General features: G+C 42.6%; 2 protein-coding genes across 5 annotated transcripts; one reads left to right on the top strand and one right to left on the bottom strand.

The window, feature by feature from the left end:
• gja2 (gap junction protein, alpha 2) lies at positions 1 to 1,071 on the top strand. Its single transcript, XM_053441506.1, has one exon. The coding sequence runs from the start codon at positions 1 to 3 to the stop codon at positions 1,069 to 1,071; it is 1,071 nt and encodes a 356-aa protein (XP_053297481.1).
• A 3,121-nt stretch (positions 1,072 to 4,192) lies between these two features.
• tbc1d8b (TBC1 domain family member 8B) lies at positions 4,193 to 19,610 on the bottom strand. Of its 4 annotated transcripts, XM_053441116.1 has the most exons (21): positions 19,358 to 19,610; positions 17,223 to 17,333; positions 16,833 to 16,951; positions 16,314 to 16,539; positions 15,657 to 15,897; positions 15,030 to 15,237; positions 14,713 to 14,880; positions 14,460 to 14,621; positions 14,148 to 14,298; positions 13,735 to 13,949; positions 12,733 to 12,850; positions 12,326 to 12,611; positions 12,120 to 12,249; positions 11,940 to 12,038; positions 11,787 to 11,855; positions 11,443 to 11,683; positions 11,288 to 11,353; positions 8,206 to 8,298; positions 8,021 to 8,068; positions 7,845 to 7,942; positions 4,193 to 7,750 (listed from the first exon to the last, which is right to left on the bottom strand). In XM_053441116.1, exons 1-21 carry the CDS (start codon positions 19,482 to 19,484, stop codon positions 7,328 to 7,330), a joined length of 3,399 nt encoding a protein of 1,132 aa, XP_053297091.1. In that variant the 5' UTR covers positions 19,485 to 19,610; the 3' UTR covers positions 4,193 to 7,327. The 4 variants fall into 4 exon arrangements, 3 of the variants coding, with proteins under 3 accessions (XP_053297091.1, XP_053297092.1, XP_053297094.1); XM_053441117.1 differs by lacking the exon at positions 8,206 to 8,298; XR_008341888.1 differs by lacking the exons at positions 4,193 to 7,750; positions 8,206 to 8,298 and adding an exon at positions 8,735 to 8,836 and having other exon boundaries at positions 7,863 to 7,942.
• Positions 19,611 to 20,768: the final 1,158 nt, after the last annotated feature.

Genomic DNA, 20,768 nt, shown 5'->3' with positions numbered 1-20,768 from the left:
ATGGGTGACTGGAACTTGTTGGGGAAGCTGCTGGAGAGCGCCCAGGAACACTCCACCGTTGTGGGCAAAGTCTGGCTGACGGTGCTCTTCATCTTCCGCATCCTGGTGCTGGGAACCGCCGCTGAAAAGGTGTGGGGCGACGAGCTGTCCGGCTTCACCTGCGACACCAAGCAACCTGGTTGTCAGAACGTTTGCTATGACAAGACGTTTCCCATTTCTCACATCCGCTTCTGGGTGATGCAAATCATCTTTATCTCCACGCCGACCCTCATTTATCTGGGCCACATCCTTCATCTGGTCCGCATGGAGGAAAAGGAAAAGCAGAAAGAGAAGGATCTCGACATCCAAAGCGAAAAGCAGCAGCAGATGCTTGACAGAAAGACAAAGAAGGCCCCAGTTAAGGACAACCAGGGACATGTGCGTTTGCAAGGCGCGTTGCTGCGAACCTACGTCTTAAACATCGTTTTCAAGACCCTGTTTGAAGTGGCCTTTATTGTTGCTCAGTACTTCCTGTACGGCTTTGAGCTCAAGCCGATGTACACCTGTGACCGCTGGCCTTGCCCCAACGTGGTGAACTGCTACATCTCCCGACCCACCGAGAAGACGATCTTCATCCTCTTCATGCTGGCGGTGGCCTGTATCTCCCTGCTGCTCAACCTGGTGGAAATGTACCACCTTGGGTTCACAAAGTGCCACCAGGGCCTCCGCTACAGACGATCGCAGGCTGCAATGGAGGCCGCCAGGCACCTCAGTGAGCCGGTCATGCCCTTCGTGCCGAGCTACACCTACTTTGCCGGTCATCCTGTGGTGCCCGAGCCCTTCCCCGCAGACTCAAAGTACGGCATAGTAGAGCCAAACTCTGCTTACAGCCCCTACAACAGCAAAGTGGTTTACAAGCAGAACAGAGACAATATGGCCGTGGAGAGGAAAGGGAAATCGGAGGAGGAGAATGGGAGTGAGAGGAAAACCTTCACTCCTGCCATTGAGATGCCCGTTGAAAACCAGCGCAGAAACAGTCAGTCGAGCAAGCACAGCAACAACAAGAGCAGGCTGAACGACCTGAAGATCTAGAGGAGCCTCTTCTCGTTCTCAGGAACCACACGCTCTAGCCTGTAAAGATATTTGCACGAGTATGGAGAACTGTTCGTGACAAAGCTACTGAGTTAACGGAAAAGAGATTATTGCTGTGATCGATTTGCAAGTCAAGATTTGAGAGCACACAGGGACAGCTTTGTGCGCATAGAACAAGTATTGAGTGCGTTTACCAGAACTCCTCAGCTCACAGGACTTTCGAATTTGAAAGGTTAATTACCAATGTCCACGAGTAAAGCAAATATCCATAGATGGCTCTCATCTTTTTTATGGGTAAATCCAGGAGAGCAATTGGCAAATGTTTCCAAGAAGGCAGGGGGTAAAGGTTGATGCCTTAAAAAATTCTACCCTTCTCTCACTGTCAGTTTGTTGATGATGCTAACAACATCACCTTTTGGCCTAATTAGCTCAAAACAATGTGTGTATTCACAAATCCTGCCTTTGCGTTCTCTAGAACGTTGACTTGCAAATTAATTAACACTTTTGCATATTTGCTGGTGACAAAGATGCAGATTACTTGAGATTTTTTTGTTTACAAACAAATGTATTTGAACGAAAACTGCGAGTGGTATGTCAAAATAAAAGATGTTGAAATATCAATGAGCCAAATAGTTTACCATGACGGAATTCTATGCTGTTTATCATTTCAAGAAACTTTTCAATAAACAAAGGCAATAAATTTCAACATGTTTATTTGGGTTGTCTACGAATTGACATATTGTGAGTTACGCTACCATTCAATGATTAATCATGCTTACTTAAATGTGACTGTAATTCAATAAAATATTGAGCAGTAAACACGTGTTTTGTCAAGATTTCACATCTACTTTGTTCATTGACGGGCTGAGAATAACCTCCATTCATTCCCCACCAGATATAAAAATGTCAGATTTACACTGAAAGCATTTTATTCTGCTCACATGCATCTTTTTCCACAACGTATCCACTGCTGGGGGCTGATGAGGGTGGTCCGCTGTAAATAAAAACCAGTCATTAAAATGTATTAGTTATCCCTCAGCCAGGGAAATGTCACATTGTGAGAGCTGAACAATGTTTGCATTAATAAAACCGCTTTAGGATGTTTATGGGAGTGTAAACTAAGTTACTGTGAAGATCAGATATACAGTCGGTGTAGATTTCAAGAGTTTGGATTGTTTAAGTCATGAAAAGAACTTCCACTTCAACTTCATTTGAAAAATGTATCTGAGCTTTTATGAATAACGTCCTTGTTTGAGTTTAAATGACCAGAGTTTTTTTCAAATGATGAACAAAATATCACATGAACATAGAAGCTATTGCCTCGGCCCATATCTCGTCCTTCTGAACCATACAAGTGTTTTTAATCCAAGCGCGTTTTATTCTGCTGTAGCACAAGAATAATACTTGTGACTGTTTTTAACATTATATACAGACACGGAGATCGTATATATCTCATAGGAATATCCTAAGGGTATGTACATACTATGATAATTTGTGGAGCTGTGTGTGATCCTTGCTACGCTACAGTCCGCACGGTGCATCAATGCAGCCCAGTTTTCTTTAGCTGCCATGTTTACAGCACGGTCTCCACCAGCTGACAGACGGAGTAGCCCTGTGGACGGACGCATTTTCAAAACACATACCATCATACGCCGGTGACTGAGAGCCACGCTTCAAAGGCTTCCTCGCTGCAGCTATAAATAACTCCTCATGCACACTTTGGAGGAGCATTGTGGGAGAAACGGGGGCAGGAGGCCAAAAACCCGCTCGCCCTGCATCCGAAACAATAACCAGCTGTTGCCAAAAATGTAACCCAAATATTGGCAAAGGGGCTTGTTGTTCACAGCTTAATGAAGCAGCACTAAAATAGCCAAACACTGGCCAGAGGGTTCAGACAGTTATTAAACAGCACGGCTTGTCAATGACAGCCCTGTGTGTCATCTGGCCTCGAGCAGGGAGGACAACTGCAATAGTTTCTTTCATTTAGTCATACTTTAACTATTTGTTGGCTGAGTGATTAGCTCGGTTTCTCTGTGATTTATTGGTTTGTCATTTAGCTTCCAACAAATAAAGCTGATGAGTTTTAGATGTAAGAGCAGCAGAATTGTAATCTTGTACAGTCATACCCTGATTAACCAAGGCCAGTGGCGTGCAGGATTAAAGTGCAGCCCTGATGCACGATGACAGAACAGTTTGTCCGTAAGAGGAGAGAAATGTCTCCGGTGACTTTCATTAATGTTGCGAACCAAGAAAAGAAGTCTCCGACTTTCAGGGCAGCCTTATATCGCTTGACAGGACAAGGCTGAAAACTGACAGGTGACGGGGGTTAAGGTTACAGTATGAACTCCGGGTTATAACCAAATCTCTGAGCCAGAATAGTTTGAGCGACACATAGACACCATTCGCCGCCGAGGTCACACCGCAGCCCGTCAATCAAACAGACAAGAGTCCACACGTTTAAGGACGAGTCAACGAGGATACATTTCTTGGTTAATGATGATTTATTGTGGCCCAAAGTATGATCCCTAATTTCTGCCATTCCATATAGAGGCTATTTATGTTTCTGCGGTGTTGCACCCACCTTTCAGGTCTCTGTCATTAAAACTTGGATTTTGGTATACAGAAGCACCCTAACTCATTTGGATCACGTCTGGGAAATTCTACACACGATGAGTATGTGGATTTGAAATAAACACAAATATAAATAATTTCTAGCTTTCAAACTTTTCTAATTCAGTTGACATCCTGCTCCCAATCATATGTGGTGAAACAAACCAGTAGTAGCATCACAGAAATGTGGTTTTATTAGACAGTAGATATTTATTGTTTGTTATTGGTGTTGCTGTAGACCAGGCCGTTCAGTGTATCCATTTTGTGTCAAAGAAATAAAAAATTATCCACACAGTGGCTGTGCTGATGAGTTTTGGAAAAGTCATTTCAGTGTTAAGAATTGTCAGTTAGCAACTTTCTAGATCCTACCTAGTTATAACCATATATGTATATAGCTAAATAAATACAAATATACACAGGCTTATACGAACCAATATTTATTTTAAAATCATGTCAGTTATGTGTGAGTGCATGTAGAGGTGCTTCATGCAGCAAGAATGAACCCAAGCTATATTTTTCATAGAATTCTCCCTCTTTATTCTGGTACATTTTTATGCAAATAATAATAGAAAAACATAATCAAGCAGGTAAACAGAAAAATCTGTGCAACATACTGTATTTTGCAGAACATGATTTCAATCAAGCTACAGTCTATAAAAGCTGTAGACTCTATTTGCACATAAAATGATATGAGGACTTGGTTGATTATATACGCATATGCAGTATATGGAGCAATATGGTGGTTAATGGCCTATCTGACATCATGCCAGGGGGGCTGAACATTTCCCTCTTCTGTTCCTCCGAACGCTTCTCCTTGAATTTATTTCCACACCAGGAGAAAACCACAAGCATAAAAAAAAAAAAAAAATCAACTCAAGTGCCAGCTTTCAGAAACCAGGCCTGAGGAAATACAGCAAAGAAAAATATTGAGCATCAAAAAGGTTTTTAACCACAGTTCTATATTTTCCCCATGAAGGCCGACAATTTATTACTTGAAAGCAAACTTTTGAATGTTTTTAAAGTGGTATCATCAGAGATAGACACAATTATAGCAGAATTATTACAACACACTCTTTTATAATATGAATCTAAAAGTAACTTCTTGGGAATTTGTCGATGGAGCAGCAAGTAATGCGGCAAAAACCTGCAGATCAACGGTCAAACTGAAACAGTCAGACCACGGTGTGTTGGAGAAAGATGAAGAATATGACCAACTACTTAGCCCCCGAAGATTCAGGCTGAGCTTTTATGTTGAAAATCACTACGTTTTCATTATGGCTTCAAATACTCAAATTAAGCCACTTATAATAAATCAAATCAAAATGCATCAAAGAAGACGTATTTAGAACTTTTTTTCTCCCAACATTAGTCATGTAAACAGTAACAGTGAGTTTTACTTAGTTACAATGAAAACTAAAAGGATTATGTACAACCCACTTATATTTTGTGTCAATTAATGCAAAAATTATACAATGAAATGGACTTTTTCTTTAAGTCTTAAGTGAAAAAATAAGTACTTCATTCAGAAAACAAGAAAATGCTCAAAGGAAATGTCAAAATAGTAATTTCAGCAAACTGAAAATGGCACTTGCATTTAAGAAGCTTCTAACACATGTTTTTTCCTCTACACATGCAGAGATAAAGCTCTATACATTTGTGAATTTGGCCCCAGGAGATAAAACACGCTGCAGCTGAAGCAGTCGTGACCTTTTGGAATCCAACACCTCTGAGATCTAGCTGAGATACAGGCACGTGTCTGCAGCTTGTGGATCTCAAACAACTGCGCAAATAATTCACTGATACAGAAGCGAAAAGAAAGAGAAAATGCACAGTTAAGAAGAAACTAAGTCGAATCTTTCTTAAGTCAGCTGCAATGGTTGCTCTTTGTTGACTAGCATAATGTGGCAAATCCTGTAACTATGCTACACATGCTCTATACTTATGTTACAGACAAGTTGTGCGCTCTCTCTCTATATATATATATATATATGTATATATATATATAACTCAGTCATATACTATACATATCCCAGGTTGAAAAAAGGTCCCTTTTCTCCCTTTTTATTTTACACAAGTTGCACCCTGAGATTCGATAAAAACTAAATGGCCTTCAAAAAGGTTTAAATTGTGTCAACAAAAGTCCGCTAACTCATATATTACACTTCCAATACTAGCCTCATAAATACAATAATCAAACACCTATTGCACTGACCTATGTTTACAAAACTGCTGCAGCGATACTGGAGCGGAACACCCTACGTTTGCAGTAAGACAGACAGAAGCAAACAGTGAAGATCACACACGGCACCTTTCCGAGACTTTGTCAGAGGACGACACAGGTGGTCTCCCTGCAGCAGCGCAGAGGGATTCAAACTAGTTTACCTGCAAAGATCAAGTAGTTGATGTCATACTATAACATTGTTAGTGCGTGTGCTGAAGAGAGATGAGCGTGCTGTGGCAGCGCAGCATTCTCTCATGTTATTGCAAATGCATAATATCATTACAGAATCACTTGCGCTTTCAATACACTCTATCCGACATCCTCCTCATCTCTGAAATTTTTCCACGGCTCCAGCACTACAGCTCGTCCCCGCTCGCCGTACTACCGCTAGCTCTGCGTCTGTATCGACTGGAAAAAGCTGGTGTTTCTCACAATGAGCTGACATTTACAGGATACACTCACCAGGAGACACGGCAGTCACAGGACACATTAGCATTTACAGGATGTTTCACTTTACAGCAGCGAATAGTGATCTCAAAGATAAAATGTATATCGAGACATCCAGAAGGAAAATCTTCCTGCGTTTGCCCGGGTCACCTTGTCCTGAGTCACCAGTCACGCAGCATGACATCAGAGACGGCGGCCATGACAAATTCATGTGTCATATTTCTAAACTCAGAGGACGGGTCTGAGTGTCTCCTTATACGATATAAAACTATAGTGTTTGTGCTCCCGGGCAGACAGGGAAAATAGACTGAACTACATTTTATACGATATGAAGACTCTGAGGCTACATGAGAGAAAATGCATAATTCAATTCGAGGAACTGTCGCCCTGAAGGGTTGGTCAGTGGACTCACACAACAGTGTTTAAAGTGACTTAACGATGGTGTGCATCATCCAAACCACACACTGGCACATGCACACACAGATTTTGAAATCAATATATAGAGCCCGACCAATTTATGTTTGGCAATAAAAATTACCAGTATTTATGTTTGCCAAAAGAAAACTCTTACAAAATAGGCTATGCAGAAAAGATTTATGTTTGCAGTTTACATCAAACAAAAAGTGTATTATCTCAAATCTAATTGGGGGTTTTGGTAATTTTTGTATTATTTATAGTTATTTATAATGAAGTTTATGGATAAACCGTAAAAAAAAATCAAGCTTCAATTACACATCTTGGGAATCATTGCCATTGCGTATATATATATATATATATATACACAAGTTGTTATGACAATTTCTTTTACTCCCTAATATTGGTATCAACATCGGTCCCCAAAGCTCCATATCGGTCGGGCTCTATTCTCCAGCCATCTTACTGACTGCCTCGCCAAATCCGACCACCCTCTCAAAGAGACTTAAATTCAGGATGACTTCTAGGGTTGCAAGCAAAGCATCAACTCACTCATATATCCTTTCACTTCTTTACCTTCAGCTTCAGCTGGGCAACCCTGGCTTGTGCCAGTTTATGCTGAATGTCACAGGGCCTTTCGAAAAACCTGACTATGACCGGCTCGTTGAGCAGAGACGCCAGCACCTGTTCGAACGAGAAGGACCAATCCACCTCGGTTCCTGCATCCTGACTGTTGTTGGAGCTGGTGGTGTCAGAGCTCTCCGGGGGGCTGGAGGCGTCTTCGGCTGAAGACTCCTCCTCCGCAGCAGAGGCGCCAGAGGGCTTCGTGGGCTCGGTCGGGCTGCTCGTCTCCTGCAGCCTCCGTCCTACCTCCTCCATCCTCAGGAGGAGGCTGGTAACGTGGGCCACGGCTCGGTACAGAGTTTCCTCCTCTGGGTCGCCCTGGAAAATGTTGTACAAGGTCTTGGAGAACTGGATGAACTGATTCTGAGAAATAAATAAAGATTTGTTCAGCAAAAGGAAAGTTAACTCTTTTTTGACACTTCACACATTAAAAAGTAAACAATGTTTATTAAATTACCTGATTAATACGGGGAAGGTCCTTGATGGTTTCTTCTTTCTTCAGTATTTCATTTTGCCACTGTTTCAGGTAGGCCTGCAGGTCCACCTTTCCTCTACCTGTCACACACAAAGGTTATCACACAAAACTCTGTTGTAGCCAAAGTGCGTTCATAGTATATGTGTGTGCATCATCACCTCTTTCTGGGCTTTTCCTTATCACACCATCTTCTGGAAGATCGAATGCTGAAATTTAAAAGCAGCATGAGAATAAACTGTAGAAAACAGGTTTCCAGGAAAATCTTTTGCATTCACTACAGAATTAACACAAAATGAAGTGGGAAAGTGAAATTGCAGGGAAGAGAAAGAGTAAAGAGGCTAACCAGTGAGTCTACTCAAGTGAGAGGAGTCTTCAGTCACTGGAATAAAGTGCTGGGTTCTTTGCTCCTTTACGTGCAAAGGACTACCTGTAAAAGCTAGAAAGATACCGTCTGTGAGTGCACAGTGACCAAGAGACAGAGGTGACAGAGGATCCACCAGAGGTATGGAGAGGAAATTGTTGATAGAAGAAAACATAGAAAATCCATAAACATTGACTTATCACTTTATTAATCCCTATAAACAGATTCTGTATGTGAATTTGCAGAATCTGAAAGTGAGGGACAAGAGTTTGGAAGTTTCTGTTTCTTGTTTGACCAATCCTGTTTGAGCAGGCTTTCTCTTGCCCGCAGGTAAAGAGTCTGTGTGGAGAGCAAAGTGTTGGAACACATTGTGCTCTGTCATCTTTTTAAATAACCTGCATTCAAAATGCCATCTGGACCTAAAACAACTACAAAAAGCATGTTTGTGTTTTTTGTGGAGAAATGTTCGACTCATTTGGACTCGTCAGGTGAACAGAAGTCAGAGTCTTACCCCAAAAAGCAGCTGCCTATGCCGGAACCCCCGAGTGGCAGAATGCCCTATATTGGCCGTTGTCCCCAGAGGCTAATTCTTCCTCAGATGTCAGACGATGGGCTACAAGATTTTTGGAGTTCATTAATTACTGTTTAATTTCTCCTTTGTTTCTCTCTGACATGATCTGAGTGATGCTGTAGCTTGTGGTGGTGTCGCATGTTTGTCTATGCATTAACTCATTATGTAAAGGGTTATTATATGAGGATAAAGAGACACTTACATAAATTCTGTGCGGAGAAAAGAAAGTGTTGTTTTGAAAACACATTCATTCCTTTGTCAAATAAATTCTGCCTGTATCACTTGATTTTCTCACTCTACTATAATGTGGGGTGTGATGTACTTCTATGCTCCAACCCCCACCACTGTGTGTGTGTGTGTGTGTGTGTGTGTGTGTGTGTGTGTGTGTGTGTGTGTGTGTGTGTGTCAGTTTGCATGCCTGGATTATACAATTGCCATCACAAGCCAGCAGACTTATTATATTTGCCTGACAGCTTTTGTGCCTAACAGCCTGATGACTGTCTCGTTGGTGACTTCAGTGTTTCTTTGTCATGACATCTATTATTGGCGTCCATTCATGATCCAAACATGAACCTGACTGTGGTGACCTTTTAACTATAGCCAGGAAGCATCTAATATGATTGATAATTCAATTCACTATATCAGATTTCTTTAAATAGGCACCATGTTGCACACACATGAATATCATTCCTCCGAACATACCTGACTATTTCTTAATCAAGATCCATGAATTATTCGCAAGAAAACACAACGTTTAAGAAAGTGAAAAAAGATATCCTTGATCCGCCTCTTTGTCCCAATCCATCACCAAAGCTGATGGACTGTTTCTTCACTCATGTCCCATCTTCCCACCACATTTCATTGCAATTCTTGCATAATCTTGCTTACAAACAAACAAACAATCACCTTTATACACAATAACAATTTTCAGCTTACATACAAGATTGAGCGAAATGCTAAAATATATTAAGGTGCCAGTTTGGTTTAGTTAAGTTGGTTGAAATAAACACATTCAAATCCACTTTAGTTGAACATGCAGTACAGTAGTTTACTCAAATCCAACATCTACACACACTTCACTCTCTGACTGGTCGGCTGTGCGGAGCTGAGGAAGGAGCCAAAGACCGAAGCCAGCGCTCTTTCTATCCAGTTTTTATATGTGGCACTTTTCATGCTTACACCACGTCCAACACTATTCATGTTTTCCTGAGAGAGCGGAGATGCAGAGCTGTTAGCAGTGAACTCCTGATGTGAACGTTTGTCCTTTCTGTAATGCCCTCAGAATAGGAAACGCCCACGGTATGTTCAGCCAACATTTCCTACTGTGAGGGATATGCAGATCACAGCAGCCGAGCTTAAGGTGGATTTCACTTCCCTGATCAATGCAGTGTTGGGCCCTGTTCCAAAGCCCCCCCCTCCCCAGCCCCTAACCATCTTACACAGCCACACACTTTGATGCAGGCTCTCTCTCTCTGATCATGAAGGCTCGCGGCTGCCCGACTCTGAAATCGGTTAAATGTTTGAGGTCTTTGGTTTACTTTTTTCTTTACACTATCTTTTCTCAAGTCAACATCTCTGCACACTTTGCTTCAGGAATAGATTAAACCCCAAAATGCATAACATGGTGATGTCAAAATGGCAACATCGAAGGGGAGCATTTTGTATCAGTGCATCGGTTGCATCATTTCAAAGTGCAGCCTGCTCTTGCTAGTTTTTTCAGGATTAGCAACCCTAGCTTTAATATTATGTGATATGGCTTTTTTTTTTTTTATTCACCAAAGAATAATTCATGGGTATTGGTTAAAAGAAAATATTTAGGAAACTGAAATCTACAAGTGTTGGTATGCCTGCTTTGCTGCTTGATGTTCACTGGCCCAGCACATCGCAAAACAGTGCCTCTAATCTGTCAGTTGTAATTTGAGCGGCTCTTCCTCATCACAGATCCTCTTTGCCGAGAACACGCCCGGTGCAAAATGCCCTCACAGCGCCATGGACCCATCGTTGCCATGGCAAAGTTCTTTCACCCAACATGGACTATTCCTACCCCTTCCCCTCAAGCCCCCCCTGCCACATCATGCAGACAAGAGCCACACATTCCATGACAGTTTCTTCCCCCAGGCACTGTGCTCACAATGCTGAGTTATGAGCTGGATCATTGAAACAACAACTCATACCACAGACCAATGACCTTGTGTGTTTATTTTAGCGTGTTCTGCCTCTGTGCGTGTGCTGCCATCATGTTATTGCTTTGATGGTGGAACCCGGAGACTAAAGAATCCTGAATGCTAAACATTTGCAGTGCGTGAACTTTGAACCTGCGGGAGTCGACTGACACTATAGATATGTTGTGAAAGAAAGTTCAAGCGGAAGATACAGTAACACAAAAAAGCAGCAAGATAACAACAACACAATGGGTTAGGGGTTAAAGTTGTTACATGAAAAGGTTAAATTCAGATTTGTCGCTGCTAATTTTGTCCGTGGCTCGTTACTCACCTGGTGGCAAGTGCAGCTTGAAGAGGAATTTCAGCTTATTTGTGAAAGATCCACAGCACAAAGTGTCTGCAGGAGGAAAAATGTGCAGTAAGCAGCAGGAGTAATGAGGTCACCACCTGCTTTAGTAGAGAAAATAATAGAGCAACGGAACCTACCGATGGCCCAGCAGAACTCTTTAAAGTTGACAAGGCCGTCCTGGTTCTCGTCTATCAGGCGGAAGACCCAGAGGGAGAGGGTGCTCTTGGTGGTGCAGAAACCCCAGGGCTCCAGGAGAGAGAAGAGCACGCTGAATTGTTGGAAACCCAACTGGTACTGCTCCAAATACGCCAGGCTGGGGTCATGATGGAGAAGAGCTGGACTTTGCATTGTCCAGTAGCAGCTGAGGAAATGCTGCCTCTGCACAGAGAATGCCAAGAAAAATGTAACTTGTTTGTCTCTTATGAACTTTGATGCTTGTGCACGATGACACAGGAAATAGTGCAGCATGATTTTTACTCACTTTGAACAAATTATAAAGCTCATCGAGGTTTGAGGCACTGAATTTGACTTCTTGGGACACCACTCGAATCTGAAAATAGATTTGAAATAAATCCTCAATGCCACAGTAGCAATATAATTACACCACTTCCTCCTTAAGTCAACTGCCACTTACAACATTTTGCTTGGTTGTATCCTCCAGTGTCTGGATCACATAGAGTTTGTTTCTTTTCCGTGAGCTCTCCACCTCCTCTGAACGGATGTTTCCATATTTCTATAAAAGATAAAATAGGTTAAATCGACTATAATACCCGACTTTGCTGAAGGAAACTGACACTGAAATATCTGGCTGTACCTCGTAGGCCTCTCGGATCAGTTCACTGATATCCACGTTCAAGCGGGATGAATTATCATTATGTCCCACTGACGCTTGCTGCACCGTGGAAGGTAACGGGCTGTCTTTGTTTGTTACACTGTCAAAGAATCTGAAAAGAGAAATAGAGACATGCAGTGATGATGCCTAAAATCTGTCAATCCTGCCTGGTCTGAAGTCATACACACTTGCTGAGGATGGTCACGGCCTCTGCGTCGTCATGGCAGCTGATCAGCGCATCCATGTTGTAGTCCAGCACCGCCAGGCCGAGCTGCAGGATGGCTTTTATGCCGTCGTAGAAAAAACAGTCCACCACGTTCACGGCGCTCTCTATGGGCAGGACACTGATAAAGAGCGTGAGAAACCAGGACAAGGACACGGACGAGAAAAAACTCAGGTCTGTCATGTGCTCCACCAGCTGGGGCAGGTTTTCCCGAATCAGGTCCTCGAACACGGCCTGGTCAACCAAAGCACCTAAAGGAAGACGGACAACGTTTGAAAGCACAAGTTAATTACCCAAAAACTAGACTGAAAACTGTCCCAAATTAACAAGCAGTCGCAGTAGCAGAATGACATCCTTTGCTTCCCCTCTCACCAATAATTCGGCGGTTAAAGTAATCCGGCAACATCCTCTCACACACGGCCACTAAGAGCCAGAACGCCTCCTCCTCTTTTGCGTAGAGCAGGAGAACTGAGGTGAGAATATTCATGGCCTGAGGACACAGAGAGGACACTTTCAGAAAAATAGACATTTCTGTTTAAAATATAGAAATATATATCAACTGCAAGACCAGCGTGAGGATGTGCGTGTGTGAGAAATTTGCCTGTGCTTTTTTAGAATTATGTTCAGTGCTTTCAGAGCATCTGTGACCTTTTCTGAGTATTTGTCCTATTTATTTTTAAATAACCTCTACTTTTCAGGGTTACTGCACAATGTCTCAAACTGACAAATCAAAAACGAGGAGAACGAGGTCACAAGTCTGCACCGTAAAGATCAGCTCATCTGTCACTGTTGAAACTGCAAAACACAAAGGGAAGTTAAAGGAAGTATGATTACTGCTTCCTCATAATTGGGTTTTGATGTGGATGTTTCTCATGCAAATCTTAATGACTAATAATTGTTCCTGAATTTCCTCTCACTGCCTCTAATGCTTCTTTCAGGTATGCTTGGATATCAGTAACACATCAACAGGACCACTCGCTTGGACATGATCAAGGGTGTTTAGTAGGTGGCTGCAAGGAGAAACTCAAAGAATGTCTGCAGCAACTGACCCGGACATTTGTATTCTCACATACAGCCCCTGCAGAAAATTTCTGAATATCCACAGTTCAGTGCTTGTCTAAAAGAAGCATTATAAATACAAGGGGATTCAAGAGGTTTTGACAACGAGGGCCAATGCCAGTGTTGATGGAGTCAAAACAAAAACACTGTGCATGCCGTTGTGGAAATTACACAACATGTACCCAGACGCCAGCTCTCGCCTAAATGTTCTGGATATTTTCCTGTTGTTGTGAACACGTCTGGCCAATCTTCTGCCGCGCTGTCCACCAGAATTTTTCTTGCCTGTTAACTACAAGCCTTAAGAAATCACAGTACCTGGCAGTATCCGATTTTCGGGTTCCTGTAGGCATAAGCAGTGAGCACCCTGCGTAGAGCTGAGATCCCTGTGTCGCTCTGAAAGGCCGGGTGCTCTGGCAGAGAGCGGTGCAAGTCTCTTTCAATCTCATCTGTAGCCAGAGTGCTCGTGCCCAGAGACTGTTCAACCACCTCAGTGTAATAACCGGGATGAGTGGCCATGTCGTTCACAGCTCCTACAGGGGGCAAAACCCACAGTCAGTCCAAAAACAGATGCTGCAGTGATCACGCATCAGTTCATTCTTTTTCTTAATTATTTATGTTGAGCGAGTAACTGACAACATACCACTATCTACCATGCGCAGCTTTGAAAACAAATCAAACTGACATGGCATAGTGTTTACTGCACATAACATGGGTTGAGGACTAAATACCTGAAAAAAGCATCCAGAGCTCTCCCCTCAAGGCCTCAGGAACACCACGGACTATCAAGTCTCGTGTCTTCCTGGTGAAGAACATACTTGTGCCACGTCCATATTCAGAGAAATGAATGTTCCAAGACTGCTCCTTCATCTTTTCTTTAAGCTGCCAAACACACAGAAAGCAAACATCACAGATACCTCACAACGCAAGCTTCATTTTTATTCAGTCCACCCCTGAGCTCCATGCTGTAGAGCATAGATAAGTAATGTGGTGGTTGGTGAAATCCAATGTAAGCTTGATTTGAACAGAACGCTGGTATTTACCATTTTGGGGTCAAGGTTTTCAACATCCTGGGGGTGGAAAACCGTCATGAGCGCCTCTGTGCTGACAGCCTTGCTGCTGTCCTTCTGTCCCACCATCAGCGTCACATCATCTGGATTGTCCTCAAAGTGGTTGATGAGTGACTGACATTCGCCTCGTATGACCTTAGAACAAATCATTTTCACTGTCAGAAATGTAACTGCAATCTACAGAGTGAACAAGGAGTACGTGAAGAGTAAAAAAAAAACATGTCACCCCTGATGAAGCGGAGTGCTGAGGGCTGGGACTGATGCCACACCTGCTACGAATGGAGTTGGCAAGCCGCTGGTAGTCCCGCACCTCGGAGAAACGCACGGCCCTCTTGCCGCGCACACACACCGTTAAAGCTTTGCTGCTGGAGTCGGGCTTCTCAACGTTAACAACCTGGAAGAAGGCAATGTTGGCAGAGCAGACATTCACTTTCCAAGCTCTTCATCAGTATGCAGTGTGCAATTTGAGACTGTCCATTATCACAAGTGTTTTTTTTGTTTTTTTTTAATCTGTTCTGTAATGCTGCCTTCGTTTGACTTTACCTCTCGCATTGGAATGATGATATGGCATTGGCTGCCATCCTGACTGGCAAAACACAGGTAGTTCTCCGAGAGACAGATCTTGCCAAGTGTGTTGAAATGGCAGAAGGGCACCCACAGGAAGCTCTCATGCGCCTCTAACAGGTTTTCCTCATTTGGAAGCCTGAAAAACGTACGGAACTGCGCACTCTTTGCATGAGCTTCTAGGCCTCTGCGGAGGAAATAAAACAGAAATTATTTCTTGAGAAAAACAATATATTACTGGGTCTATATATTGCATTATTATATTATTGTGTCATATTATATTGTTATTATAACTCTAAACTTAAAAAATGTATCTAAACATTTATTTCCTAAATGACACAGTGAGATTCTAGCACCGGAAAGCTAGAATATGTATATAAAATGGTCAATCAAACAACTGACATATTTATACATACACCAGTATTGTCTTATATACATAAATATGTCGGGACACCAGTATTGTCTTATATACTCAAGGCAGGTTAAAAACAAACACAAATGCTACTTGACTCAAGTCAGACTTGGTTTTTACTCTGGCTCTTGCAGCTGATGGCAGCCAGCTAACAGGATCACGTAAGGCTGCTCAGTGTAGTGGAAAGACGTCACCTCTTGGTTATTTGCATCGGGTCGGAGAGAGCCGGCTCTTTCTTGAAGGCCTCTTTGTCAAAAAGGCGCTTGATGGAGTAGTCGGCCAGCTGCTCCATGATGACGAAGGTTTCATTAAGGTGCATCAGCATGGAGAAGTAGTGGTCCTCTCCGTGAGCCAGGACATGGATGCTCTCGGTCAGAATGACGTTGGCAGTTTTCTCCAGCTTCCAGATCTCGTCCCAGGAGATGACCAGCTTCACTGCAGAGTGGATGGAAATGAGATCAGTCATTCAGGCTCACAAATGCAAGGACAGTGACTGAATGCTCATCGCTGTTGTGATCGTTGTCCAATTTCTTATGGTCCAGTTTTCACTCCAGTAAGAAACTTAATGAAGCCATTACAGACGAAATGCTGATGTCAGAAAATTTGAATATCTTTCATTGTGAAAAGGTCCCTCTATGTTACGAGTTAATTATGAGTCTCAACGAATCCACTATGAGCTCCACTGTAATAGCTTTTCACAATGATGGCAGCTGTAATTACCTAGATCTACTTTATGATGGAAGAATGGTCCTCTCAAGCCACAAAAGCCCACTATGGTGGCCATTAGGAGCTGCCACGGACTTTGTAACCACCGATCAACACTATCAAGACAAATGACAGTGACGACTTACCCTCAGACCCCAGCAGGTATGAATAGAAGGACAGGAAGTTGGTGCTGAGGTAGAGCCAGCCCTGGCACGGCACTTTGCCTCTCCAGTAGCTGCATGAGTAATATGTGACCAGCTTTTCCTGCGGCGGCAGCTCAAACCACTTCTCAAACCTCAAGAGTGCCTCTCGGAACTTCTCAGGATCTTCTTCCAGCACCATGGACGACTTCCCTTCCTCAGCAATAAGACCCTGCCACAGGAAACATTGAAGGGGCTGCAATCAATGTCTTTCTATTAACAGTGGAAAGAATTACTGTGTAATATGAAGCATGTTGCTGTTTTGAATGACCCCAGGTCTATGAAGAATCGGAATTATAACATAAAGAAAAGTAACTGACAGACGAGAAGAGTTTAGAGCCCATTACCAAACTCAGTATTTTATTACATTACAATTTCATGATAATTTTAGCCTTGGTGAGATATTAATGTGTTAAATATTTGGCTGTGTTTGAGCTTGTGAGTCCCTCTCCTCATCAGCCTTACCCGGATCTTGCCCTGTACAAAGCTGGTGATGTCGTCGCTGGAGTCGAACACAGAGAGCGTCCTCATGATGTTCTGCTGCAGCCAATCCCAGTGCTGAACAATCTCCTCTTTGGTGACACCTGATGCAACATCGAGAGCGAGAGAAATTACACAAACACGTAGCAAAACAGGAACATTTTTCAATCTTTGAAGATAAAGTTCTCGTTCAATATCCCCAAAAATTACATTAACAGTTAATTATTATATTACATGAATTTAAGAGTACTGGCGTCACTGTGATTGTGACTGGTTGTTGCTGGACGTCAGTAAATGCACAATGAGCTTATGCAAATTCAAAACGACTGATTAAAATATACATATATATAATAAGAGGAAAAGACAGTGACGTACCACATGCTATCGACCAGTACACTTGTGAGTCAGGTCTGTGGTGAAGGATGCGGAAGGGGGCAACTTTGGATGTGGAGTCCAAGACAGTATCCAGAGTTCCCACAAGGAGGCCTGTAGCATACAGTGCAATGATATAACCTTCAACCAGGTGACACATTTGAAAATCAGATTTGACAAATATCACATTTATATGTGATAGCTAAGACCTAATAGACTATTACGTAACTTTTTATATGTGTATTAACCCATAATTTGATTTGGGCGTGAGAGAATAGGAATAAATTAATCAGATTCAGTGGCTATCTAGGGTTATTCAGTGTATTACAAAACATTTGGACCATTTAGTCTTTTGTTTATATATTTGGATCGCAGACTCACAGTCGCTTCACAGCCATGCTGACAGTGGACATAAACAACGGCCCTCCAGGTCCATGCTGGAGTCACACAACTTAAATTAGCTAAATCTGTCACCTTTACAACTTCTCCCTGACATGTCCTCCATGAATAATTAATAAGCTTGCAGTGAAACCACTCTCTCATGCACCACATCAGCCTCACACCGGCCTGCCCTCTGAACATAGACCAGCTCTCCACACGTTCTGCACGGTAAAGGGATCAAAGGGATCAGGCACAGTTCCTGTAATTTATGTTCTCATCAGTGAAGAGCAGCACGGCACTGCAGAGGGGGGCCTGAACACATAAAAGATACTTCAGACATATAAAGAGCTCTTGTGGAGGAAGCTTCAAGTGCAGCGTGCTATTAAACTCCACTATCATTAAACCAGCCAGAGGGGGCCATCAGGCCCTTTGTCTACGGCTAGAACACCATTCATTACCATCCATTATCTATTAACTACCTTAAAGCTGTCAACCTGTGGCATATTGTTCAAAACTGTGTAGCTGTACCATCATTGGAGTTACAAGCTGTTTTCAAAGACACAAGTCAGTAGAGAATGACACGCAATGAGGTTTAATTACACAATAGGCTTCGTCTCTTTCGGGGTTACGCTGGAATCAGGGATCCAAGCGTGCACTTGATGCTGCATAATGCAAAAGCAGAGTGCGGCTATTTTTAAGAGTTAACACCATCTCTCCATCCATCCATCCATCACACCACCTATCTGTAGAGGGGAGCTGGAGCTGCTGACATTGGGCAAAGGTTGACATTTCGACACAAACAACCAATCACACTAGAATTCACACCTACAGGCAGTTTAATCCCCAATTGACCTAACCCCAATCTGCATGTCTTTGGACTGTGAGAGGAAACCAGAGTACGGGGAGAAAACATGCAAACGCTACCTTCGTGTTGTGATGGCCCAGTGCTAAACACTGCACCACTTTGCTTCTGATACATTACTCCTGTTTGAACAATTATTATGATAATGAAGTGTCTTACTGTCCTTGCCCTTTGAACCATTGTACAACATGTGTTCAACAGTATCATCCATTACTCAAGAGAACATGCAATAGGTCAAGCTGACAAAGATCCCCCTCTGCTGGATCGGGAGAATAACTACTAACCATGATGCACCCGTAGACTGTATTTTGAATTCCAAAGGATCATGACAGGTCGATTACGAACGTTCAAATAAACACTTGAATTAAAAGAGACAGCCTCATATGTGACAGAGAGGTCAGTAAAGGAATGCCTTAAACGTGCATCTCAACGAATCAGGAATTGTGCATAGATGTTGGACATATAATTGACACCCCAGTGTTAATTGTGGCCCCCTCCTAATGGCCCCTGAATTAGAAAAACCCTAGATCCACCACTGGTTTAGCACACAGAGCAGATAAGCTCACTGACACGTACACTAAACACAGAGTCCCTGCTGCCCACTGAGCTGTCACACAGCTGTTCAGCGCCCAGACTGACTCATTGGCTTTATAGCACTTGGCTTGTACTTGTTGCCATGAGGACATTTATATATATAAATATGTGTGTGTGTGTGTGTGTGTGTATGTGTGTGTGTGTGTGTGTGTGTGTGGAGGAGTGCGCTACAGAGCAGCGCCCGCCCCTGTCTGAACACAGCATGTTAGCTTAGCGAACACACAGACTTAACGCGCTGCGAAATGGCTTTTTTAGTGAACGCAGCTTGGTGCAGCAGCTGTCTCCAGCCGCCGAACGTTACCTGTCAGCCCGCCGCCACCTTCTCCGTACCCCCGTCGCCTCTGCAGCACGAAGTACTCGTTATCCTTCTCGGTGAGCCACAGTTTGAAGGCGTTCTTCAGCAGGATCTCCTCCGGATTCAGCCACATGTTGCCAGCGTCCCCGACTTTTATCGGTCAAATCCGCCCGACACGCCACGGTCAGCCGCGACGGAGCCCCACATCAAACCCGTGGACATTTGTTTGTGTCCGGATCGTCAGCCCTCCCTTCACACGTCGACAGGAGACGCTGCCAGAGGCGCGGGGCATTCTGGGATTGTAGTTCTGTGACGAGAGGACGGTGCTGAAGGAGCTCCTGGGGTCAACTATCTTATAAAAAAAACATTGGATAATTGTTAAAGGGTTTACTATTGTATTTAGCTTATCTTTAATTAATAAGAAAATAAGCCATTTTAATAAATAAAGGTGTTTATATATATAATAAATGTATAATCAAATAAATATATATAAGTAAATATTAAAATAGTTGAAATAAGACTAGATAAGATAAGATAAGATATTTTAAGATAAGATAAGAGGTCAAAGTCTGAACTTTATTGTCATTCAGACCATACAACAGGATGTGCCAAGCAGTTAAAATTTGCATTTCGCCGAGCTCCTTGTGCAAATATAAAAAGCAAGTAACTTAAGGCAACATAATAATACCTAATAGACAAAAGACAAACTACGGTTTGTGTAATAAGTACTTTACCTATTATTGACAATAAGAAAACAAGACAGGCAAATCAGAAACAATGAGAAGCAATTCAAAAGAATTGACTCCTCTGCACGCAGTAAAATGGAAACGCTTTACAAGAATCACAGTGTGGGACACATTTAATTTAATATAATTCTGAAAATTCATGCAAAACCTTTAATTTATATTCGGTGATCAAATAAATGACATATTGTTCCCATCAACTAGCATAAGGAGTAAGGGTCACTCAGTACTCATTAATCAAATCAAACCTCCGGCCTCCTGAACTTTTACTTTGAAGGTGGATGTCCTCGTTCAAGTTTCGCTTCTCAGGTTGACTTTCACTTCATGCACAGAGCAGGTGAGGCCTCACTACTGCACGGATCTACAACAACAACAAATCCCTGGATCTTTGCTGCTTAATTTCCAGGCAGTCTGCTGCTACTTGTTTCCATGTGATGTCCTGAGGCTGCCCCCTGTAGGCTGCTGGGTTCCTCTGCTGCTCTTGCTTGGTTTGTGCAGCTTGTGATTAACTAAAGTTGTCCATAAAGAAACTCTTTATTATCCTTCAAGAGCAATTTGATGTTCAACAAGCAATCAGTGCACGACAAAAATAAACCAATATATACAATGTAAATAAAACATGATATAAAAACCCTATAGACTAAGTAGCAGGGGAAAATGAGCTTTTATTTAAT

The sequence above is a fragment of the Pleuronectes platessa genome, chromosome 15, assembly GCF_947347685.1.
Source record: "Pleuronectes platessa chromosome 15, fPlePla1.1, whole genome shotgun sequence".
NCBI classification, from domain to species: Eukaryota; Metazoa; Chordata; class Actinopteri; order Pleuronectiformes; family Pleuronectidae; genus Pleuronectes; species Pleuronectes platessa.
This window is presented reverse-complemented; position numbering and strand designations above follow the sequence as displayed.